Below are 22,928 nucleotides of genomic sequence, written 5' to 3' on the forward strand. Positions count from 1 at the left end.
ACCCCTATAACAAAAAATATAATCGTTCATACATATACCAGAGCACCTCAGGGATGCTGCTATATAAAATAACTATTTCATACATATTAAACTAAAACTGACATATTTACTGATGATTGAACCTGACTATTATCATAGTTTTTAGAAAATTTATAATCCAGCATCGACCACTGATGACAATCCAGAAGGCAATATCCACAAGTTTGATAGAAACGGTTATGTGCAGGGTATCATTGGAATTACGCAACGCCTAAACAAGCAGACACCCCCTATGCAAACTGAAAGTTCCATGTATCATGAATGCGAAATGTATGGCCTTCATATGGTGTTCATTCGGCGTTCCTGTTTAATCACAATCTAGAATCGAGATTGTGCTCTTTTGATCATCATGGCACGTGTCCGTGCCCTCTTGGCTTCCTGTTTCCTCCTGATGGTTCTAACATGTCTTCGCTGTCGGAACCTAATCCCCCAGGCAAATATAGTATCGCGCATCAAGACTAGGATTGTGACTATCATGACGGGAATTGCAATCCACCAGCTGTCTTGCGTCAGTAAATATTTCCGTGGGTATTCATATCAGGGGTAGACTCACAAGTAGGAAACAGAGCCTGTGACCGGCTCAAAGTCAACAAAGTTCTGGCCGAAGTATCCAGTTAAGAATGTTAACGGCAGGAATATAATGGTAACGGTGGTCAACTGTTTCATGTTCTCATTTTGGTTCGTGGTAACAGTATTAAAGGTGAGGTTAATCATGTGATTAGCCAACTCTTTGATCTGATTGAGACCTTCCGTGATGAGAACACAATGATCGTACTAGAACGTGAATTAGTGGTTGAGCTCGAAGAGAGTAAATAAATTCAGCTAGACTATAGAAGATGAGTGCTAAAGAAAAGCGCTTAAAGGGATATAGCACTTTGATAAGAAACTTACCACATCGCCCAAGTAAGTGCAAGTCAGCGGTGAGATGATAACCCCTCCGTTGGGATTCTGCAGTTCCCGCGCTGTGGCTTCCTGGCTCATCTTCGTCTTGTGGTCGCGGAGCGCACTGATAAGCGTTTGAATTGGGTTGATGAGACTGTATAATTTGCTGACTTCAGAGATCACGATGTAAAGGTACTTGGTGTCGGTGACCTTGGGACTTATAAAAAAGTCAAGTTCCAGATCCTCGATAACATCTCGGTAACATGCGGTAACTGGTATAGCCATGTCGATTATTGCGTCAATAATGGCCTGTGCAACCATTGACGCATCACAAGATTTCCTTAGGATTGTGGTTGGGCTTGCCAACCGAGCCAATATAGGTTTCTCCACATCATCAGCCGACTGCTCAAAGAAGGCAATTACTGTGTTGTCCGAGGTTATGAACATAGCCACTTGCTCAGCAGTGACCGCTACCCCTCTGGAGACCAGAGCTGAGTTCTTCTCCATGTATTCTGTCCGTGCAGAGTTTGGTGAAGCATGGTATCTCTGCAATGTACGTAGTGTGTTTGGATTGAAGACATTAGAGAGGTTAGTGGGTTGATGTGTGAAGCCTTGAACTGGTGTCGACGTTGACTTCGTGCCACTCTCGAGAACGATATCGCTTTTTACAGAATTCTCAGATTTTCTGCGGAACCATCGCCTAGCCTTCTTACCTCCCCTTTTCACACTCTTTTCGTCATCGCTGCTGTCGTCGTCACTGCTGTCATCCTCTACTATGCGGACCAGCTTCTGACACGTGAGAACAATGAAAGCATGATTAGTATACCTTTTTGAAGGGTAGTAATTAGTCACCTAGTACATATCTCCAGAGCGAGATTTCCTTACCAGTCAGCTTTGGTGCGATTCCTTGTGTTCATGATATCCTCAATTGCCAATCTATGTAGGTCTTTGTATTGACCTAAGGCTTGAATGACATCCCATGATAGACCATTGACGTTGATCCATCGACATTTTACCCAACTAGGCTGTGACTTTTGGACAAATTCGATGAGCTGATGATTGTCTAATTCATGTATCTCCAGATCGTCTTGGGAGAAGTCGACAACTGTGATTTGGCACTCTGCGTGGAGAGTGGGTACCGTCTCCTGACCACCATCGGGCTTTGAAGGGTCAACACCTGGTTCAGCACCCGGCTTCCACCCTGGCTGGCTTTCAAACTCTTCAAACTCTTCTACAGTTAGGAACGTATTCGATCTAGTCATACGTCGTCTGAATGCAGAAATCGGCGAAACGGGAGGAAGGTTATTCTCGGCAGATTGTCGAGGAGTTGAGATCTTGACGTGCGAGCCACGGCGTGAACCACGGCGTGCCCTAGTTCTATCTTGTGGACTCTCTGAAGATGTAGCAAATGGTGCGCTTGTACTGGGGTTAAACTTGGGAATTGGCGCCGATGTTGTAGGACTGATTTCGGGCAGATCGTCCGGTACATCGGGGAACTTCTCCAACGCCGTACTGTTTGAGGAAGATCGGTGCGACATTGTGTAAGACCAGGACTAATTGCCCTTTCGAGACGCAAGATGAGGTTCAGCTTGATCAACAACTCTAGGACAATGGCAGCGGATAGAAGAAAGGATAACTTCTACTGATCTAACCTCTTCATAGGGTTAGAAAAGTCGCGCGCGCGTTCGCCATTTGTTGTCAAAGACAACCCCCTACCAAGTCTGAAACGAGCAGCTGAGAAACTGGGTACACTCACGAACGTTTCGGGTGCTGACAGGTAGAACTCCTAAGAAACTGCGATGAAGGAGTTGGGGAATTGAATAGGATATTCAATAAATATATCCATTGATTGGCCACAGGTTGTAGGAATACCTAACGCATGTATATAGATATTTTAAGAAAGTTGGAAGTGCGTGAGTGTGTAGAGTGTTGAAAAGAACCGATTGACTGACTAAGGAAGGTTACTGTGAAAATAAAAAAAAGAATCTCCACCTTGAAGCTTAGAATAGGCTATCCCGCAACGAGACGTCAGGGGTTAGCACTTGGCAATTTGAAAAGAGATGACGCTATTGGATACCGATATTGAATTTTTAGATACGTACTGGTCTTATGTAGCGGAACAAAAGATAGTCCAATGTTAGCATGTTCTTGGCCGAGATTAAGCTTTTCGCATCTTAGGTAATCGTATATAAGGCTCTTCTAGTACCTGAGATGTGCAGTAATAAAAAGTAAAATTATAGAAATATGGAGTACCTTACAATTGAGTATACGTTATACTTATTTATCTAAGTAATCTACCTAGGTATTCCGGGGTGGGTGAAGCTACATAATTGGTATATGACGTAGGTATTGGCGTTCCCAAACAACAACTTTTTGTCCATAACTACATCATACATGCAAACCACGCAAACACGTTCAAGCTAGATACATAAACGTAGGTAAATCTTTTCATTCATAATAGCTTACCCACGAGTATATCTCAGCCATCATCATGGCTGAATATGAAGCTCGCCGGCTTGAAAATATTAAGCGCAACGAGGCTCTTGTGAAAGATCTAGGTCTGCATAATAGCATCATCTCTTCAAGTAAAAGAAATCAAAAAGTCAAAGACCATAATCCATCTCCTGCGAAACGCCGCAAGCTCTACATTAATTCTCCTAGGCGCTCGTCAGCTCGCCTTGCAAATTCTCTAATGGGGCTACCTCTTCATAAAGATGTCCAAGACGATTCAGATTCATCATCAAGTAATCGGCCTCATAAGAGCCGGGCGGCAAAACCTAGCCGTGGTGGTGAACTGGCCTCTAAGATTTCCAGTCCAAAACCAGAACCCAGTCTGGATTTTGATTCTCTAATTACAGCGTGGTCTTCGTGGACTCTTGCAGCACCTTCCCCAACGCGCGACGACGAGGGGAACTATCACTTTGAGTCGCATCCTACATTTACCCCTAATAAGTCGCCCGAGGCTATCATTCGTGAGGGTTCCTTCGGAGGAACATACTGGCGTCCCCTCTACTCGCGACGTCTTCGTACTACTATAACCGACGACTGGAAAGAATTGCCAGCAGAATGGACCGAGGGCCTCGACGTAGGAAAGTACCTCACTAGCGAGACCGTCAACCCGGAGGTTAATAAGTACGGGGTCGCATGTGGGCAGAGCATCGAGCAATGGGAAGCCTCCGGATGGATTATGCACGAATACGACGTCCGCGGCTGGTTTCAGTGGTACTGCAGATTCTGGCAAGGACGTCGTTGTCCAGATGACAACCGTCAAGTAAGTAGGTGGAAGAGGTGCGTTGGGGAAAATGGAAGATGGCGCAAGGCTCTCCTTAAGAAGTACGTGCAAAACGGCATACGTAGCGTAACTGATGAGGGAGAAGACGATCAGAAGGAAGAAGTGAGTCCTGCTATGCATCAGACGTGCCACCACTGGGCTTGGGAAGTCAGGCAAGAGGCATTAGATCGATTTTGGGAGGAGTGCGAATAGTTCACCATATCGTCTATGATATTTTGGCTAGTATTTAATTCATACATGTGAGAGATGGTGCAGAATTTGGTAAACATGAAGATGTTAGGTAATAACTAGTGTGAGTGTGACTCTGGGGGAAAGTAAGTGCTATCAACACAATCTACATTTCCTCTCAGGTTTTCACTCCTCGTAACCATACGTCAGGAAACTACTTGCCAGCCACCCATTCTCCACGCCATACTCATCAGCAAAAGTCGACCCGTGGAGAATCTTATAGTCCACCATCTCTCCGCAGCCCAGTGTCGAGTTTCCGTCGCATTCGTGATTTCCACCATGGCCAAGCAGACCAGCAATACGCATCCCAACATCCCGACCTTCGAACCAAGCCCCGTGTAAAAACCCATAGTATTGCGCCGAGGTGGCCTCGCCGGCGAACCAGAGCCGGTCTACGTTGGCTCGAAGGTTTTGGTGCTTCTCCAACGTCATGCCCACCGGCCAATTGCTATAAGAGCCATAGGCCCATCTTTGAAACAGGTATCAGCAACACGCATATTGTAGTCAGGGGTTTCTCACTCACTCTTCTGTGCTCCATCGCGGATAGTGAAAATCGATAGGATCTGGGATCTCCTTGTCTGGGAACATGGTCCTAATAACTGCCATGACCTCTGCCTTCGTCTCCTCATCAGATTGCTGCTCAACCCTGTATGAATGGCCAGCAACCACCGTCACGAAGATGATGTTGGACTCTTCCATAAAGCCAGGGGCGGCAAGTGACTGCCAGACGGGATAATAGCCTCGGGAGTTGTCGTCAGCGTACAGGAAGAATTGTGTATCCCGATCCCAGAAGGTCTCGTTGAACTGTAAGAAGATTTTGGTGTAGGTGCCCATCTGGAATTGCTCGATAGCTTCGCACTTCCATCGTGGTAGCGGGGGGTCGAATTCAATAACATCGTTCTGCAGTACCCCTAACGAAAATGTCGCAATGGCATCTGTAACTTTTGAATCAGTAATGGATACACTAATAGAGGGTATAATTCTTAAACAATGGGCTCTGGGTAATAGAGGCAAATTGGAATAAGAAGCAGGGGGTTGATCAACTGACATTCAGCTTCGATACACCCGCCATCTTGAAGCTGAACAATCACACCGCCAGGTCCGTACGAGATTGTTGTTACGGTAGTCTCTAGCAGAAGTCGCGGGTCGTTTTCCTCAAGGAATTCATGCGCTTCCCCAACGACGAACGTGTTAAAGCCCCTCTGATCCCACACAAAGTTGTTCTCGTCGCTGAACTGGTAGAAGGTCAAGTTATACCCCGTGATACCGAAAAGAAGCCCGCTTTGCTCGGGCGACCAAGCGGTTTCCCAATCCCACTCCCACCATTCGAGAGCTTGGGCGCGCATATCCTTCTTGGGTTTCCAGCCGGCAACGCTGAATCCCGCCCGCACGCTAGTGTCTTGTAAGTTATCAGTGAGGATATACCCGGCATCCTGCTCTACCGTCGAATATGCACTTTCGAATGTGTCGAATAGGTCACTGAAATTAGCAACGCCGGCCTTGTCGTACGTCAATATGGAGCTGTAATTCGAGTACGTGTTATTCAACCCATACTTCTTTGCCAACGTCCATATGGGATTCTCAGGCCCGCCCTCAGAGCCAAGTCCCTGCACCCAATTTGCGCCCAGCTCGATAACATAGGGTGTACCATCAGGTTTCGATCCGAAATTAGTATGAGCCACTATATCCGAACGTCCTGGAGTTAGCACAGATTCGTCTTTGTTCTTATTTCAGACATCAGCGTTACCATCGAATGTCTCAAGCATCACCTCTCTCTTCTAACGATCTTTCCAAATTATAAATAATATGAAATACTATGAAAATAGGAATGAAATAGGAATAAAACTAGGATATATTAAGCATACCTCGACCGCCGATATAGTCGTTACGATCAACAATTAGAAAATCCGAAACCGACGCATTCGACAGCGCCTGAGCGGCCGTGATACCGGCAACTCCCGCCCCAAGTATCGCGACCGTCGTTTTGCGACACTCGGCCTCGCTATTTACTCCCCGCGTTACCACCCCCCCAGCACATCCAAGAGGTGCGGCAAGGGCGCACAGGACAGCAAAAAGCCGCCGGTCGGTCAATTGCATCGTGATGCGCTACTTTTCTAGGTTTAGAGAGAGTTGCGTTGAGAGAACGGTGCCGGCAACTCGCCCAGACAGAACTCTTATATAGGTGCCTATCTAATGTTCCCTATCAATTGACAAATGGCAACGACAGCATTGATTATCACAACATCCCGCCCAAGCCCCCTGCGGCTGATAAGGCGGGAAGAGCCGAGGCAGCTGTAGCTGCATCAGGCCTGAAAGCTGATGTTCCCACCCGCAGGATCTGCATGCTCAGGTACGATAACGATCCTTGGCTTGCAGATGCTGAGCGGCTTTCAGCAGCTCGAGGTTGTATTGCGACGCAAACACAGCTCAGTTAATCCACCGGTGTAGTGGTGCAGTCTACGTGAGCTGTAACGCCTAAAAGTCGACAGATAGGACGAGACACAAGAGTCCTTGACGTATTAAAATTAGATGTCACAAGATAGGCATCTAATTAAATTTTAGGCTTTTGGCATCGATGGATTGGTGCTAAAATTGACCAGGGCTAGGCAAATCGAGAAGGGAAAAGAAAATTCAGGGATCTGGTAGCGTTACGGTTGCATTGCTGCTGTACGTGTGATGATAGCGGGAGAACGGGTTTGTTATTATGCAAGGCACTGTGAATCTGCATATTTAAGATTAATCAGCAATAACCATAGGTAGCTATAAACCCTTCGTTCTAGACTTGATATGAACTGACGACGCTCTAATTTCTCATGCCTGGAATCAGTCAGTACCTCAGGGGTAGTTCTATCGCCGATGCTAATAGGCATAAAACATGTACCAAACTAAGAGTAAGAAAACAGGCTAACTTAGGTAGGTAGCTTTAAAACTGTAAAGAAATAACTGGGATATCTCATGTAAAAAATAACAAATAGTCCCGGTGCTAAACTGTCTCAGTTGGGCTTATCTCGATTGTCAGACACGCCATGACTTGAACCCCTCGCTTTCTTTGATACTAGACCTTATCATCATCATCACCATCATCATAATTCTTCATTCCTCATGTCGTCATATTTTTGACACGGTTGTTCGTTGAAACAAAGCGGCGGTGGGCGTTGCTGCCAGTAATCGCGGCGGCCGACGACGGCAGAGTAGTTCAAACAGCTGGGATTATAATGGTCTTCAACATTTCCGAACGGCCACATCGCAATGAAGCATAACTCGTCCGCTTGGCAGGGGCCGCATTCCTTCCACTCCGACCAGCGCAGTACTTCCAGTAGGTCGTGGATAATCTGCCTTGCTGCACCCACTGCTAACTGTTCATCAACGTCTGTATCCTCGACGATAATCTCTCGCGTCTTAAAAAGCGCAGAGCAGATCGCAGTAGTAGTGCTTTCAATGGCCGCGTGTAAAAGCTCATCTTGCAGTGTTCGTGCGTGGACAGGTTGAAGATAGAACTGCGCACAGCGTTGTCGCGCAGCCAAGAAGCTGGCGTCGGTTTCTGCGTAGTCAATAAAGATGTTGAGGAGGCCGTTTATCTCGTTTCTTATAATGTCGATTGAATCCGTTTGAGCAATAAAGGGTAACCGCTTGGCGTATCGAGTAACAATCATATCCGTTACCCCCTGCCAGTCTACAGGAGCTTTTCGGGATGATACCGATCGAAGCACCGACTCGCCAACCTGCTCCCTTACGACACTCATCTCTGCATCGCTAGCCTGCGTCAATCTGGGTAGATCGGGTCTCTTCGGATCCGGATTCGTCAAATTGATCGGATAGAAGAAAGCAGAGATCATGGAAGAATAATCAAGTATCACACGCGATGAACCGATGCCTTGGTACCTCTGGGAAGCTGCCCTCGCCCACTCAAACATTGAGATTTGCATGTTATCCAGATCACCAGGCTCGTCTGTCGCTGGTCGCTGGTTGGCCGATAGGAGTCTTAAGCCATCCGTAAAATCGCAATAGATAACCTCGAAACCAGGTTCCATGCGTATAAAACCGTCAATCTTCCAATTCCGAGCCAACGCACATAAGTTGTCGGCCCTTGCCCAGTCATTAAATGAGGATCGACTTCTATTAGCTGACAGCAAGATATCTTGGGTATCGACCGTACCCATGACTGTCTTACCAGCCGCCATGCCATCGATGTAAAGGATATTCAGCGGTCGCGAAGCCTGGTAGATATGCAAGTGGCCTGCTGGGGAGTCTGGGGGACATCTAGGTCGCCGGCCCTTTCCGGGCGGTGGTATAGGAGGATACGTAGCAAACCCCAAGGAACTCTGGCTCTGATCCCCGCCGACGTTCTTCCGGGGAGGTCCTCGACAACGAGCAAAAGATTCCGCGTGCTCTATTTCGAAGGCGAGCCATTCAAACCCCTTAGGTACTTCTTTGGTATCGGTTCCATGATACAAGAGCACACCCTCGGGTATTACTGCCGGAAATAGAGACATCCCATTGTGATGTAAGGCCGACCCAAACTCGCGCATCGCATTGTGAAGGGCGTTGAATATCTGGGGGCCGTTCTCGCGGGCGCTGTCGAGGTTTGGACCGAATCCATCTGGTAAGTCAGCGTTGATGAGTGCAAGCGAAGTTGTCGCAAATACCAGCGTCGCTAGCCGGAGTATTGTGATAGGTGGTGTGATAGGTGGTGACATTATAATTATTAGTTATTAACATAAACTGAATTACGTCTTAGTAAAGTTTTTTTTCGGCTCAAATCGAAAGAGTCCTAAGTTTAGCATGTTGTAAATAGACAACAAATGCTATGATATATATTGCTTACTGCCTCTCGATAACTACTAATAAATCGTTATGCTATATGAAGATTAGCTCGTCTAGTATTACGCGTCACACGATACAAGGTACTTTCTTATCAGATCATTGTAGAATAAAGACCCCCTGGCATCTCTACCAGTGGACCTTTGATCTCATACGAGTTACGTAATTGTATTTGAATGATATTTCTTTCAATTGGCGATGTTCTGCAACCCCCTTTATTATAATTCCTTTTAAACCATAGCCCATGCCCACAACTTTCCTAATGTCTGCTTAGATGTCCTCAGCACGAATCTCGCCAACTCATGATGACCTTTCTTGTCCTCCTCGGGAACTTCCATGTCTTCTTCATGGAATTTCTTGTTGGCTCGCTTTGCTATGTCCAGATATTCTTGCCGCTCGGCTTCGGTGCCACCAAACGTACTGACAAATCCAGCGTACTTTAGGAGAATGATGTTGAGTAGAATCCGACACATCCTTCCATTTCCATCTCCGAATGGATGGATGCAAACAAGGCGATGGCAATATCGATTTGCCATATCAAAGGGGTCAATCACCTGGTTATCTTCTGCTGCCATCATATCCTTGCGTAAATCGTCCACAAGATCCTCCATGTAGCGAGGAACGGCTGATGAGCGTATGAAAATTGACTTTTTTCTCATATCCTGACCGTGTCTTGCGGCGATTTCCCAAGTCCTGTACACCCCGGGCTGTCCTGCATCTTCCCCTAAGACCCTGCCAGCACATAATATGCCATGTGTCTCTCGAAGGAAGTCTTCCGTGACTGGTTCGCTATTGAGGATGATATGATCGATAGCATAGTTTAGTGCATTGGCATGGTTGATGATTTCTTGCCGACTCTGTATAACGTCCTGAAAGGAGCTTGGTCGCCCCAACCTAACCAACGCAGTTCTTGCTTGTTCGTATTCTGGGCTGTTTGGTTCGACTTCAGCCTGAACCTGCCGACCTCGGAAAGTGGCACGGCCCAACTTCTCTGTCACGTCAAAATCAGAGCCGGTGACTTCGATGAAATTTGATGAGTAGACGAGCTCAACAAGGCTGTCCTCGATCATTGCTCCAAGCTCCTCAGATTCTTCGGCAATGGTGGATTTGTCCCTGGTCGACTGGACGATCAATGCGGGATCAGCTGGGAGTTTTTGCTTGGTGGCTTCTTCTCTAAGGTAATGCGAGGTTCGAATAGTAAGGTCGGTTATTTCGGAATTTCCTCGAATGCTTAGCCATCTTGGCCAGCCCTTACTCATTGATGTCATTAACTTTGAAATCATTTTGCAATCGAATTCGGGACGGGGGAGGTCAAATAGGATTGATTATGTCGAGTTTTAACTTGATAGATAGCGTTTGTTTCGTTAAGACTTGTGGTATATGGGTCAGAACATGCAAAGTCCACTCTGGCTTCCTGGTATATAGTAACTTGTACGGTATCGCTTTCTACTTTTGGTAGTCATTGTTTATGCCCAAGCAATCTGATTTGAACAGAATTTGGCTTTGCGGCAAGAAAGGTGAACCCCAAAGTTTAGATCAGCAGGTACCCAACGTATTAAAATTTTAATGCAGGGACCCATGATGAAGCTTTCCATTGAGCTCGTGCAAAGATTACGGAGGTAACTATCTATATGTAACGAAGGTTGGCCATACAGAGATACCAGAGACCACGCACCTACCATATAGAGGTATATATAATACAATTAACTATCTAGGTAAAGTACCTAAGGTAGGTAAGTTCCACTTCAGTGAAATATATGTAGTAGAAGTATCTCGTTGGGGCGTAAGTCACAAAGTATTGGCAGTTTCATCTACATGATGTACACGTAGACTACTGCGGTGTACAAAAACTTGAGCCTTTTACTATGTTTAAATTATGTAATATAATAGCGTGCACCTAGTATTATATGTCAATTATTCGTAAAGAGTTTACTTGGCCAAAATTTGAATCAAGTGACGAAAATATTGTAATGATGAGAATGAGCTTAGCTATCATTGCTACTATCCGAATACTATTTTTAATATAAAACACATGAGGTTAAACAAATAGTATATGTGAGATATGTACATAATAATCCATAAGAACCGGACACCCTCGTTGCTACATACATATTAATCATCCTAACCTTGAGCTAGTCAAGTCACGATATAACGATTCTAGGTCGCCCACAACACAGCTGAAGATGGCGTCCTGAAGTTCTGGGTCCTCCAACTGTTCAGTAGCTAAGCCAAAGTCGCAGTCAATCAGTCTCTTGGCCGCGTTCCTAAACCTCTTCCCAAGATAGGAAAGCCTCGCTACCTTCCTGCGAACCTGCACATGATCTTCCCATGCGACGCGTTCCCAGAGCCCAATTTGGAGAAGAGCCACCCCTAGAGCGTATAGCGTTATATTTCTTATACCATAGTTCTCCATGGCCTCTTGAACTGACTCTGAGGGTAAAAACTTGGGCATGCAGTTCTGCTCACCCTGGAGTGTAAGATCTAATCTGGTATCTTCTGCGGCGGACGGGATCGCTTTGAACTCTATAGAAAGGTGTACTGTATCAAGAGATGAGGACAAGTCATCCGTTTTGTCGCAGAAGACGTATACTTGGTTGAGTGTCAACCCCTGAGGCCACCACAGCGTCGAGTGATATTTTAGCATTGATTTCACCAGCGTGATTCCGAGTTGAATGCGGTCTTTGTCCGATAAGTCAAAGCACCCTTACGGGGGCCACCCTAGTGGGGGCCACCTCAAAAACGCGACGCGTTTGTAATAAGATCCACATACGAATTATTATATAATTTTATTAGTTTTTAGTTAATTAAAAAATAAAATTTATTATTTAAATCTTTATTTTTTTATAATTTTAAAATATTTATTTTTTTAACTTAATTATATTACGTTATAGTAATAAATAATGTTCTTAACAACGTATCCTTATGGTAGGCGTTTAAAAAATATTTTATATTATGATATTATTTTACGAATTGAATATTAGGTTGTAAAATATAAAATAATTATTTAAAGAAACGTTAGAAGTTATTGAAGTATTAAAAAAAAGAATTAGCCGATTAAGTCGTTACGTTAAGCTGTATTAATTATATATTTCCCTTATATTAATTTAAAAATATCGCAAGAAGATTATTAGTTTATAATTATTGGCCTAATATTTTTGGTAAATATTAATATATACGATTTTTATTTTGTTATTTTAATATTAAATTAGTTAGGGCTTATTTAATTAATTATAAACGAATTAATAGGGTTATAGTTAATAATATTAATATTTTTTTAATTAATTTAAAACCTTTAAAATTAAGAATATCTTAATTAGGTATATGTATAGCGTTAATAAAATAAAAATTATAAAAAGGGTTAGAAATAACGGGATAATTATTGATAAAATTTATAAAAAGTATATTGTGGTTAAAAATTATGGTAATAAAACTTAAACGTTAATTATTAAATATGTTAGTAGTAATAGTTAATTTTTAAATCTTTTTATTATATATGTAGGTAAATATATATAATAATAATGATTTCTTAATAATAAAGACGTTAGATTTAAAGGTTAGAAGTTTATTATGTTTTTTAATAATTAAATTAATAATAATATTGTATTTAAATAATTTTGTAAGGTTTTTTTAAAAGAAATAAGGCTATTAAATTATTAATAATAATAATTATTAATCTTTGATAGTTACGGTAATTATATCATAATAAAATTCTTTTAAAAATATTTTATAAATAAGGTTTATGTTATTTTTATTTTAGTATATTTATTGTATGTTTTATAAGTTATTAATGTAGGTATATTTTTATCAATAAAACGAAATTATTATTGTAAACTTATTAAAATATATTAATTATATTATATTTTTAATTTTAATAAAAAGAAATTTATTATAATCTATTAAATAATATAAAAAAAACGTTTAATTAAATATAATATATTAGTTAATTAGAAAACTACGGGGATTTATTTTAAAAATTGGAATAAGTTGTTAAATTATTGGTTTATACTTTAAGAAGTTCTTAATACTATCTTAACCCTTTTAAACCTTATTTCTAACTTAAAAAAACCTAATTTTATTAAAAATATAACCTTAATCTTTTTAATAACGTCTTTAAATTTATAAGATATTAATATTTTAGTTAAAGAGTTATTTAAGGTTAATATAATATTTGCTAAATTTGTAGTAAGACTTTTATTTAATAAAATTGGTAAGGCCTTTAATAAAATTATTATAAAATTAATTATAATAAAAACCTACACTAAATATTTAAAAAAGGTATTAATAAATATAAAATTGTAAAAATAGTATAAAATATTATTTAACCTAAATTTAATATTTATAAATATTAAGGTTATTATAAAAAAAAATAATTAAAAGCTTAAAAATTAAGTAGTATAATTATAATTAATAATTTTAATACCAATTTGGAAAATAAAATCTTATTAATTAAATTAATAATAAAAAATTATATTGTTGTTAAAATATAATAAATTATAAATTAATTAAATTTAATTTAATTAAATAACGTTAAATTAAAATTAAAATACTTATTTTAAAGGTTTAAAAATTTAAGGTAGCCCCCATTAGGGTGGCCCCTGTAAGGGTGCTTTGATTTATAACTTGATAGGCAGGGTCATTAAGAAAATCGAATATTGTTTTCTGCGATTTGAGACTGTTGGAATCAGCTCTCAGCTTTCGTAGGCCCCGGTAGAGGACAAGCCTCCGGTTGCCCTCGATATTTAAGTATCCAAGAGAGCCTTGTGGAAATGATGGACAAGTAATCGGCCAATTCAAATGTAGGCTTTCGCACTTGATCCTTGTTTGCGTCAAATCTTCGCCCTCGCCGTTGGATATACTAGTGCATTCGGCGGTCGATTTCGTAACAATAGCATGCTGGCCGTCTTTTTTCTTGAGAACTCGTCTTTTTTTCAAAGTGATCCCTGCCATTGGGACTGTAGTACGTGGCGGAATAACGTTGACACATCCCAAGTCCCTACAGATCACATGGATAGGCACCCTGACGTAGTGCTATTAGAAGATAATATCAAATGTTTGAAGGGTTGCACAAACCTTCGAAAGAAAATCTTTGCTCCTCCATTGTGCTCGAAGAATATATTCACATTAGGCTCTACCTCGTCTGCAGGATTAAGCAATAGCTTAGCACTATGGCAAGCGTCGACGCTCCCGTCACAGGATGACCAGCTTTGTAGTAGATGATAGAGATGCGAACACATGTTTCGAGTATTCTCATACACAGATGGTATTGTAAGATGAGCCGTCTTTGCGGGGCTTTGTATCTCGGCAGCTATTTTTCGGAGTCTTCTTAATTCTGCATTATAACCTTTCAGATCTCCAAGAAGTTCGTAGTAGTCTTCTTTCTTGAACACCAGTCGAAAGGCATCCCGGGCTTTTTTCGACGGAGTTGCCTAGAAAGATTTTAATTTTGTTTTTAGTCCGGTATGGCGCATTATACTCACTGTTGCTCCAGGCTGAGTAAAGAGAGAGAGCTTTGCTTCGAGCTTATCAATTATCCCATCTACTTCTTTAACGGTTTCTCTGAAAGAATCGTATTTAGGGCCTAGATATGATTTGACTTTCCTCTCCAGATCTTCCGACTTCCATTGAGGATCATCATAGTCATTCATCATAGTAGCAACGATCGGGTTATCAAGTATATTGAGCAAGAGAAGATGCTGCTCATCTTGAAAGCAATCTGTTTGAATCTTTAGCTTCTTCAGGACTCGTTCAACCTCTTTATGGAGATGACGGAATGCTTTAAGCTTGGAATATAGAAGAATTAACCCTTTGATAGTAGCTATGCATAGGGGGGCAATGCCGAGAGCTAGCGATATTGGATCTGCCATATTTCTATAACTTGATATCAGAGAAGGTAAATACGGCATTGCCCTCTTTGAGGGGATATTGGGAATGTTGGGGCTGTGACCGTTACATTCACAGCCTCGTCGGTCTCGGGTTGCACGACATACAGAGCCTGCCGACTATTATCGAACTTCAGCAGCGGGGTTAATGAAAAAGCAAACACTATTTTATCTTCAATCAATGAAATTCACAAATATCATTTACTATCTGCACATAATAAGCATAGGTACCTTCCTATGATATTTCCATGTCAGAAACAATCCAACTGAATAGAGAGGATCCAACAACCCGGCCAGTCTCTCGGGTGTACCAGTGGTTGTTGGATACCTCTCGAAAAGATAATGGATGCCATGACGGAATCATAACTCGCCTTTTTGACGTAGGCAACGACCTATATACAGCTCTTATGAGGGATTTGTCCACCAACAAAACTTTATCCAAGTCACTATACCGTCAATTACAGAGTGGCCATTCACAGTATATAATTTGGGCTCGTGATTACGACGTTGAAGGTGGAGGATTGGACAGCCTACTTCAGAACTCCCAAAAACTTTATATATCTGTTATTGAGATACTGGCTACTACGTGTGCAGCACTACGCAATGGTATGTCTACATTCTATAGAAACATTCGGTCTCTAGCTAAATTTCCCTTATTTACCTTCTAGTATGCGTAAATACGATTCTGGATAGCAAACTCGAAAATCTATGCCGAACTGTTTGGATAGTCACTGAAGAGGCCTCATACATAGCTCAAGATACCTCGGACTCTTCCGATGGCGAAAGTGATACAAGTAGCGACGAGAATCAAGACAGCAATGAAAGTCTACAAGACACCATCGAAACATTGCTAAATGAGATCGAGTGCTTGTTTGACCTTGGCCCACGATTGGAAGAGCCCGTATTTGATTGTTGCATCGAGGAGCAAACAGTGTTGCCAAGACCCCCCACTACCTCAGGCCCTGCTAGATATTTCGTTGATATTGTATTAACCAAGTTCCCAAAGTGCGACTTTGACCTTGCGATTGCGCTAGGTCATGCGAACTGGGACTCGACACTTAGGCTACAAGAAAAACGGAATGTTACCTCGAAGTCGCCCTCCGAAACTACTGTCGATAAGCCAACAACAATTTTCCAGGATTCCGGCTTAGAGAGTAGCTTGCCTAAAATAAGCCTCCGTGCAACTACTATCCTCTCCTCTAATGGAGATGATGCTAACGGAGATAAGCCTGTGGGAACAAGGGTCCCGTCGCTTCCAAGCGAAATAGAAGTAGGCCAATTGTTCTCATGTATGATATGCGGAGAATATGTAGAGAAACAAGACATGAGGGTATGGATGTAAGAATGAACCCCTCTTCTACCTTCATCTTGCGACTACTTACAGGTACCTATCTATATAGGAGACATCTCCTTGCCGACCTCCAGCCTTGGATCTGTTGCCAGATCGCCTGTCCGTGTGACCGTAAACCCTTCGAAACACGGGAAGAGTGGGTTGAACACCTTTACAAGGGACATAAAAGCCACCCAGAGTGGGATGACAAAACATGCCCGCTATGTCTTACGGTTATTAATGAGGGTGGCCTTATAACACTTTCCCATGTTGCGCGACACCTAGAAGAAATATCTCTAGCAGCCTTACCTTGCTACCCTGAGGATGAAGAAGAGGATGAAGACAGAAGAACCACAGTATCATCCAGCATTCCGGAATCCAATTGGAGCAATTTTGAATTCTATGACACAATTAAATATCAATGGGCTTTAGCGACAGATCTTATGCTGCCTAAGATTGAACTCTCTGGAACTTTAACGGATCAGCAAATAACAGACCAGCTCCCCCCTACTATTAATAGTACGACTAAAAAAACAACTAAAAAAACAGCAGCAGCTTCACTACCATCTACTACAGCGAAATTATGGTATTGTGTGAGTGTTTCTTCTTTTCAATATAAATACAAAGTTTTCTAGAAATGCTAACTTCTGTAGTGTTTGTGTGAATTCGGGCCGTGCACGGTGTCTTTGATTCCAACGTGCCCGAATTGCATTGTGCATCATCGGTGCTCGGCGTGTCTACTTGTATAACTTTAGGAATACAGGTTGGACGGTAATATAAATATGAAAGTTACAGATGAGTCTTGGAGAGTGCTTAAGATAAGGAGATGTACGATTTTTTTCAACTTGGATTTAATGGTTTAATAATGCCACCACATCTTTATACATTTCCACATATTAGACAAATAATGATCTAGGTTAGGCGAGAAACAAATTTTAAATTTAGGTACTTTTGGGACTTCTTAGCAACTATACTATAACCGAATGAATTGAATTGAGACTATCTCATATCTTATTTTTCCATAAGATCTATTATTGGTCTACACACCGCGTTGTTTAGGGATGATATAAGGCACTTTGGCTAACATAGTAATATCTCAACTAGTCTTACCAGTTGACTCTGCGGGCAATCCTACGAGTGGTTTCGCCACGCGCCCACAAAGTCATTGTTTGCCCTTCAGCACACTTAACAGTAGGGGCCATTTGCATAACTGTAGACCACGAGCCAGAAGCGCACTGCTGGTAGGCGGTTCCACCAATACAGTTGAACATTCCTTCCGTAGTACACGGTCCTGTAAGTCCTCCAGAAGAGCTGCCAGAGCTGGGAGAGGCGCTACCGGCGGGACTCGCGGTGCTAACTGGAGCGGGGGTTGCAGAACTAACTGCGGAACTGACTATGGGAGTTGCTACAGAAGTAGCCGCGGAGCTGACTGGGGAGCTAACTAGAGAACTAACTACAGGCGCGGCCAAGGAGCTCTGAGTGGCAGCAGCACTGCTGCTGCCAACGGGAACAACTGTTACGAAGGAGTCACCGGGAGCGGCACTAGTAACTGGAGTGGCGCTGCTACTTGGGGCGGCAGCGCTGGAGCCAACGCTCCCGCTGCCACTACCATTGCCTCCGCCGTTCTCACCACTATTGGGAGTATTCGGGCCAGCAGGAGCGGCGCCCCCACTTGTTCCGCCAGACTTGGCACCCTTGGGAACACAATTGTCGCCTTGGATCTTGGCGAAGTTGTTGTTTGAACCCGGGCGGATGACGTTAGGGCCGGGGTCGGGGTACTGGGGGTCAGTGCTAGGTTCCGTCTTGCACGAGTTGATATCGGCGAGATTACCTACGAAGAGCTCGGGAAACTGACCATCGCGAGGGAAGAGTTCCATAGTCTCGTTATCCGACCGCTTGGTCTTTCCTCCTGTCACCGTGATAGGCGCACAGTTCATGTAATACTCGGGCTGGCCCGCGAGTTTACTGATCCAAGTCCAGGCGAAGACGTATTTGCCAGGTGCTACTCCGTCTGGAATCTTGAAGTCATATGTGTCAGGACCTTGGCCAGACTTGCTTGGGCAACCGCCTTCGATAGAAAGGATAACTTGCCAAGATGTAGATGCGCTAGGCTGAAGGTCTTTGGTGATTGCCAATTGACAACTCCCACCTCCATGAACCGCCGAGCCTTTGAACGATAGGGATTGACTCTCCCCTACCGCCATGGTATTGTCAAGGCCAGAAGTCGAATAAAATGTAGCTGGGTCGCCCTTTAACTTACAGGGGAAGTTGCCTGCAGTTAAAGGAGAGTTATCAAGGTCTGGACCTCCGAAGGGTTTCGGGGTCTGCATGATCATGTGGCCATTAGATGTGGCGAGGAGTTGGGCCAAGACGGCCGCGACTGAGTAATATTTCATAAACATTGTGATGGTTTTGTGATTTTGTCGTTTGCGAAAAGAGCAGTAAAATGTACCAGATTACTATCGATGTATTCCGAGGCCGGCTCGCTTGTAGGTAATATGTAATGTTGGTAAGTGTAGATGTTGATAACAGAAGATGGTGTGTGTATACTCGACTCCAAGGTAAGACATGGTCTTGGGTTTTTATACATTTTAGAGACAGTAGTCGTTCTAGAACAAAAATACATGATTATTGTTCTCGATAAAGCACGGGGAACAAAGATACTCCTGGAACTGCCTACGAAAAACAATGAGGAACAATAACAGACGTGTATGGGCATTTATTCCTTTCTTCAAGGATATGTACAAAGACATTGTTCATGTGAGAATAGAATTTCTGGAATTACCTACTACGATCACCCAAATCAGTTTTTCTGTCTAAGCTGCCCGACTATGGCATAAGGAAGCGATCAAATCCATTACTATAAGCTCTAATAAAGACTCTAAGATGGCACCTTCATATTCAAAGGTTAGAAGTCATCAACGAGGCATTCTCACTAAGACTTTAAAGACCCTAACTAAGGTTAAACACCCCTATCCCAAGTGAAAGAGTTTATGCTGTTTTCTTAAACTGATAGTGTATAGGTAGGTACTTGATGATATTCTACTCACAGGTGTACTTTACTCTGTCTCAATGGTTTTCTCACTATGTGTTTAGATACCTGAAATAAAGCGATGGCTGTCATCTCCAGGGCTCTAAGTGAGGTACTGCTCATTTTTAAGTGGCATTGCCTAGATGAATAATAGGGGCTGGCTTGCCAAATACTGAATATGCTGCTAAAAAGTATATGTATTTGCCAAGATATTAGGTACATTGGTGTAATATAACTTGTTACGCAGGATAACGTCATGGGACCAAGGTTGTTGGGGGGTCGATGCATGCAGCTAGTTCTCAGGGACCCAGGGACCTTGAAGCTTACATGTAGGTACTATTCAACTTAAACTTAAAGGGTTTCGGACTGTGTACCTGAGCTTCAACATACACACTTACAACTATCTCTAATCACAAGCCACCGTATCCATCATCGCATTGAGAGCTTCAACTTCAAATGAATTACGACCGACATGGTAAGTACCTCTTAATACTTTTATTTTAAATGCTATTTATCGCATTTAGGCCGAAATGTGTGTCGCGTACCGTTGGGCGTTAGCATGCGACCGCCCTTTAGCTATGAACTAAGCTGACTGTAGCCTTCATCGTCTAGGCTAATGCAACAACACCTCTCCTCGCCGGCGACCGTCGCGATCCCGATGCGAATTTCGACGCGCTGAGCGACTCGGAAGAAGATGTGCCTCGTGGACGATCTAGGCTACGAGAAGCTCTGCTATTCGCATGGGCCCTTCTCGCGACCGCCGCCGTGCTAATTCTTGCTATTTGGGCATCGCATCAACAACAGACATCATTCGACAAACCTACCGGCAAGCGTAATTTAATCTTCATGGTCTCTGATGGCATGGGCCCTGCTACGCTGTCTCTGACTCGCAGTTTCAGGCAATACACCGAAGGCCTCGAGTACGGTGATACCCTCACCCTTGATAAGCACTTCTGGGGTAGTAGCCGAACGCGAAGCAGCTCCTCTCTAGTTACGGACTCAGCTGCTGGAGCGACGGCATTCAGCTGCGGGATGAAGAGTTATAACGGCGCCATTTCGATGCTACCTGATTCGACCCCTTGCGGGACTGTGCTCGAAGCTGCCAAGAAGGCCGGATACAAGACTGGACTGGTTGTCACCACGGATATAACTGATGCAACTCCTGCTTGCTTTGCTAGTCATGTCAATTTACGTCAACAAAACGACGAAATTGCTGTTCAAGAAGTCGGAAATGGACCCCTTGGTCGTGTGGTAGATTTGGTGTTTGGAGGTGGACGATGCCACTTCCTTCCGAACGGAACCGACGGTGCATGCCGTGCAGACAATATCGATGTAGTAGAAATGGCAAAGAAAGACTATGGTTGGAACTATATCAACGACCGGGCAGCATTCGATGAATTCTGGAAGGGTAAGAAGGAAGTCCCCCTTCCGATGCTAGGACTTTTTGCCCCAACAGACATTCCATTTGAGCTGGACAGGCGAAACATGAACGACATCTACCCCAGTCTGAGCGAAATGGCTAAGACAGCTCTGAGAGCTCTCGAGAAGGCTACAGAGGACAGCGACAAGGGATTTTTCTTGATGATCGAGGGCAGTAGAATCGACCATGCTGGCCATGAGAACGACCCGGCCGCACAAGTGCGAGAGGTCCTTGAATATGACAAGACATTCAAAGCTGTATTGGACTTTTTAGACGATAGCAAGACTCCTGGAGTCTTGGTTAGTACCAGTGATCACGAGACAGGTGGATTATCGGTAGCACGACGTCAGTATACCTTTTGTTGAATACTAGTGGGGAACCTTGGCTAACTTTGCTTTCAGAGGTGAACGTCGACTATCCGCAGTACTTGTGGTATCCTGCTGTATTGGCCAACGCCTCGTCGTCTTCTGAGTATCTCGCTTATCGCCTTCACGGACATCTTGCACAGTCCACCGATCATTCCATCGACAAGCTCAAGAAATATATTAATGAGGAACTTGTTGAGCCTGGCCTTGGCATCCATGATGCCTCCGATGAGGAGCTCACGACTATAGCTTTAAGCCCGGAACAAGCCCAGGATTTATTCGCCCAGATGATCAGCGTTCGCGCACAGATCGGATGGAGCACTCACGGCCACTCAGCTGTAGATGTTAACATCTACAGTTCTGGCGGTCCCGGCGCGGAAGCGATTCGGGGCAACGTAGAGAATACTGACGTAGGGAAATACTTGCGGGATTATCTTAACGTCGACGTGGATGCCATTACGAAAGAATTAAACAAGAAGATGGATTCGAAGCGAAACTTTGGAATTAGCCATGATATTGCTATAGATGGTATTGGCGAAGACCACTGGGCAGCCCATGAGAAGATGGAAGCTCAACGCGGTTAATGAGTGGACTATAAGATTTAAGCGCAGAGAAATGATTTGGGCGGGATTTTGGAGTTACAATTTGTCATCTGAATAAGGATTTATCATATGAATGCATTTATAGAAATAGCAAACAAAGAATCGATACCCACTTGCGAAAGATATAGTCCGCGTTAAGATTTTAATAATAGTGGTCGCCGGCACAAGATCTATCACAGTTACAGTTGAACAATCTCCTCCAGGAACATGTAGGGTAACCTGAAGCTCTCTTCCCCAGTGTGTGCAACCATGCAGATGTTTCGCCGCCCCGTGGGAAACATGTGGTAAACACACCGGGTATTAGCAGGACGCTGCGCGTGTATCACTTTACGTTACCGAATTTCAGACGAGCTTCTGGGAAGTAGTACGGCTAGGTTGCTTGCTTAAATGTTGAAGCGAGGCTCGTTAGATCTGATAGTCTAATAACAGTGACTGCATCAGATAAAGAGTAAGAGTCAAGTATAGGTATGCAAGGCGTTGCCAATGGTATCAATCTTCCAGGCCGTCTGAGTTATTTATCTGCCGTAAAAGACCATTCGTGATTAAATAACCGGCAGAGGGAGCAGTGAACATGAGACAATGCTGTCGAAGCTACCGCTATACCTGTATTACCATGGGGAAACTGTAGGTGTGTTGTACCCGTGAATCCTACGATAGACAGTAAGAATAGAAGGGATGTGAATGGTGTTGTGTGTTAAATGATAAGAATGCCCACCTGGGTCGTTTAATCTCTTGATTCATATCTAGCATCATGGTGGTACTTGGGTAGAAACAGATATTGCCCCCTCTTCCTCTTACTAGTCTTGGCCTCATCTTCAAGCGTCGACAAGTAGATTGGCTCTACGATCATACTGGAGAAACAGCTAGGCAACTGTAACTGCGGATCGCTGAGCTCTGCTTTGAGTTACCTCTTCAGCAGGATATTAGCTATAAGAAAAACTATGAAGTAGCCTGAAGTCTTAAGGGGAGATATCAGGCATCGTTGAGTAAGTAGACGGAAGAACACGAAGCGTTTGCCTGTTTGAACCGGAAGTTGCCT

General features: G+C 43.4%; 10 protein-coding genes across 10 annotated transcripts; 3 read left to right on the forward strand and 7 right to left on the reverse strand.

The window, feature by feature from the left end:
* Window positions 1-3: 3 nt before the first annotated feature.
* Window positions 4-2,882, reverse strand: F4813DRAFT_59736 (uncharacterized protein). The gene is made up of 4 exons (XM_049248681.1): window positions 1,807-2,882; window positions 931-1,747; window positions 593-813; window positions 4-538 (listed from the first exon to the last, which is right to left on the reverse strand). Exons 1-4 carry the CDS (start codon window positions 2,457-2,459, stop codon window positions 358-360), a joined length of 1,872 nt encoding a protein of 623 aa, XP_049100230.1. The 5' UTR covers window positions 2,460-2,882; the 3' UTR covers window positions 4-357.
* A 425-nt stretch (window positions 2,883-3,307) lies between these two features.
* On the forward strand, window positions 3,308-4,486 carry F4813DRAFT_59783 (uncharacterized protein). Its single transcript, XM_049248682.1, has one exon. It carries the CDS (start codon window positions 3,413-3,415, stop codon window positions 4,403-4,405), a length of 993 nt encoding a protein of 330 aa, XP_049100231.1. The 5' UTR covers window positions 3,308-3,412; the 3' UTR covers window positions 4,406-4,486.
* On the reverse strand, window positions 4,410-7,095 carry F4813DRAFT_357889 (amine oxidase). The gene is made up of 4 exons (XM_049243171.1): window positions 6,307-7,095; window positions 5,490-6,122; window positions 4,965-5,376; window positions 4,410-4,910 (listed from the first exon to the last, which is right to left on the reverse strand). The coding sequence occupies exons 1-4, from the start codon at window positions 6,536-6,538 to the stop codon at window positions 4,568-4,570; spliced, it is 1,620 nt and encodes a 539-aa protein (XP_049100232.1). The 5' UTR covers window positions 6,539-7,095; the 3' UTR covers window positions 4,410-4,567.
* F4813DRAFT_357890 (uncharacterized protein) lies at window positions 7,074-9,263 on the reverse strand. Its single transcript, XM_049243172.1, has one exon. The coding sequence runs from the start codon at window positions 9,136-9,138 to the stop codon at window positions 7,525-7,527; it is 1,614 nt and encodes a 537-aa protein (XP_049100233.1). The 5' UTR covers window positions 9,139-9,263; the 3' UTR covers window positions 7,074-7,524.
* A 229-nt stretch (window positions 9,264-9,492) lies between these two features.
* Window positions 9,493-10,332, reverse strand: F4813DRAFT_380576 (Fic-domain-containing protein; the record flags this gene model as incomplete). Its single annotated transcript, XM_049245577.1, has 1 exon — window positions 9,493-10,332. The coding sequence occupies one exon, from the start codon at window positions 10,330-10,332 to the stop codon at window positions 9,493-9,495; it is 840 nt and encodes a 279-aa protein (XP_049100234.1).
* A 963-nt stretch (window positions 10,333-11,295) lies between these two features.
* F4813DRAFT_59807 (uncharacterized protein) lies at window positions 11,296-11,950 on the reverse strand. The gene has a single exon (XM_049248683.1). It carries the CDS (start codon window positions 11,904-11,906, stop codon window positions 11,379-11,381), a length of 528 nt encoding a protein of 175 aa, XP_049100235.1. The 5' UTR covers window positions 11,907-11,950; the 3' UTR covers window positions 11,296-11,378.
* Window positions 11,951-13,769: 1,819 nt separating this feature from the next.
* Window positions 13,770-15,173, reverse strand: F4813DRAFT_357894 (uncharacterized protein). The gene is made up of 3 exons (XM_049243173.1): window positions 14,740-15,173; window positions 14,333-14,688; window positions 13,770-14,279 (listed from the first exon to the last, which is right to left on the reverse strand). The coding sequence occupies exons 1-3, from the start codon at window positions 15,163-15,165 to the stop codon at window positions 13,823-13,825; spliced, it is 1,239 nt and encodes a 412-aa protein (XP_049100236.1). The 5' UTR covers window positions 15,166-15,173; the 3' UTR covers window positions 13,770-13,822.
* A 67-nt stretch (window positions 15,174-15,240) lies between these two features.
* On the forward strand, window positions 15,241-17,476 carry F4813DRAFT_357895 (uncharacterized protein). Its single transcript, XM_049243174.1, has 4 exons — window positions 15,241-15,747; window positions 15,810-16,479; window positions 16,542-17,064; window positions 17,125-17,476. Exons 1-4 carry the CDS (start codon window positions 15,390-15,392, stop codon window positions 17,218-17,220), a joined length of 1,647 nt encoding a protein of 548 aa, XP_049100237.1. The 5' UTR covers window positions 15,241-15,389; the 3' UTR covers window positions 17,221-17,476.
* Window positions 17,477-17,577: 101 nt separating this feature from the next.
* F4813DRAFT_395964 (uncharacterized protein) lies at window positions 17,578-18,873 on the reverse strand (the record flags this gene model as incomplete). Its single annotated transcript, XM_049247766.1, has 1 exon — window positions 17,578-18,873. One exon carries the CDS (start codon window positions 18,871-18,873, stop codon window positions 17,578-17,580), a length of 1,296 nt encoding a protein of 431 aa, XP_049100238.1.
* A 987-nt stretch (window positions 18,874-19,860) lies between these two features.
* On the forward strand, window positions 19,861-22,134 carry F4813DRAFT_357898 (alkaline phosphatase-like protein). The gene is made up of 3 exons (XM_049243175.1): window positions 19,861-19,977; window positions 20,115-21,267; window positions 21,324-22,134. Exons 1-3 carry the CDS (start codon window positions 19,975-19,977, stop codon window positions 21,869-21,871), a joined length of 1,704 nt encoding a protein of 567 aa, XP_049100239.1. The 5' UTR covers window positions 19,861-19,974; the 3' UTR covers window positions 21,872-22,134.
* The last annotated feature ends 794 nt before the right edge of the window (window positions 22,135-22,928 follow it).

The sequence above is a fragment of the Daldinia decipiens genome (genome assembly GCF_022478715.1).
Source record: "Daldinia decipiens strain CBS 113046 unplaced genomic scaffold F4813scaffold_14, whole genome shotgun sequence".
Taxonomy (NCBI): Eukaryota; Fungi; Ascomycota; class Sordariomycetes; order Xylariales; family Hypoxylaceae; genus Daldinia; species Daldinia decipiens.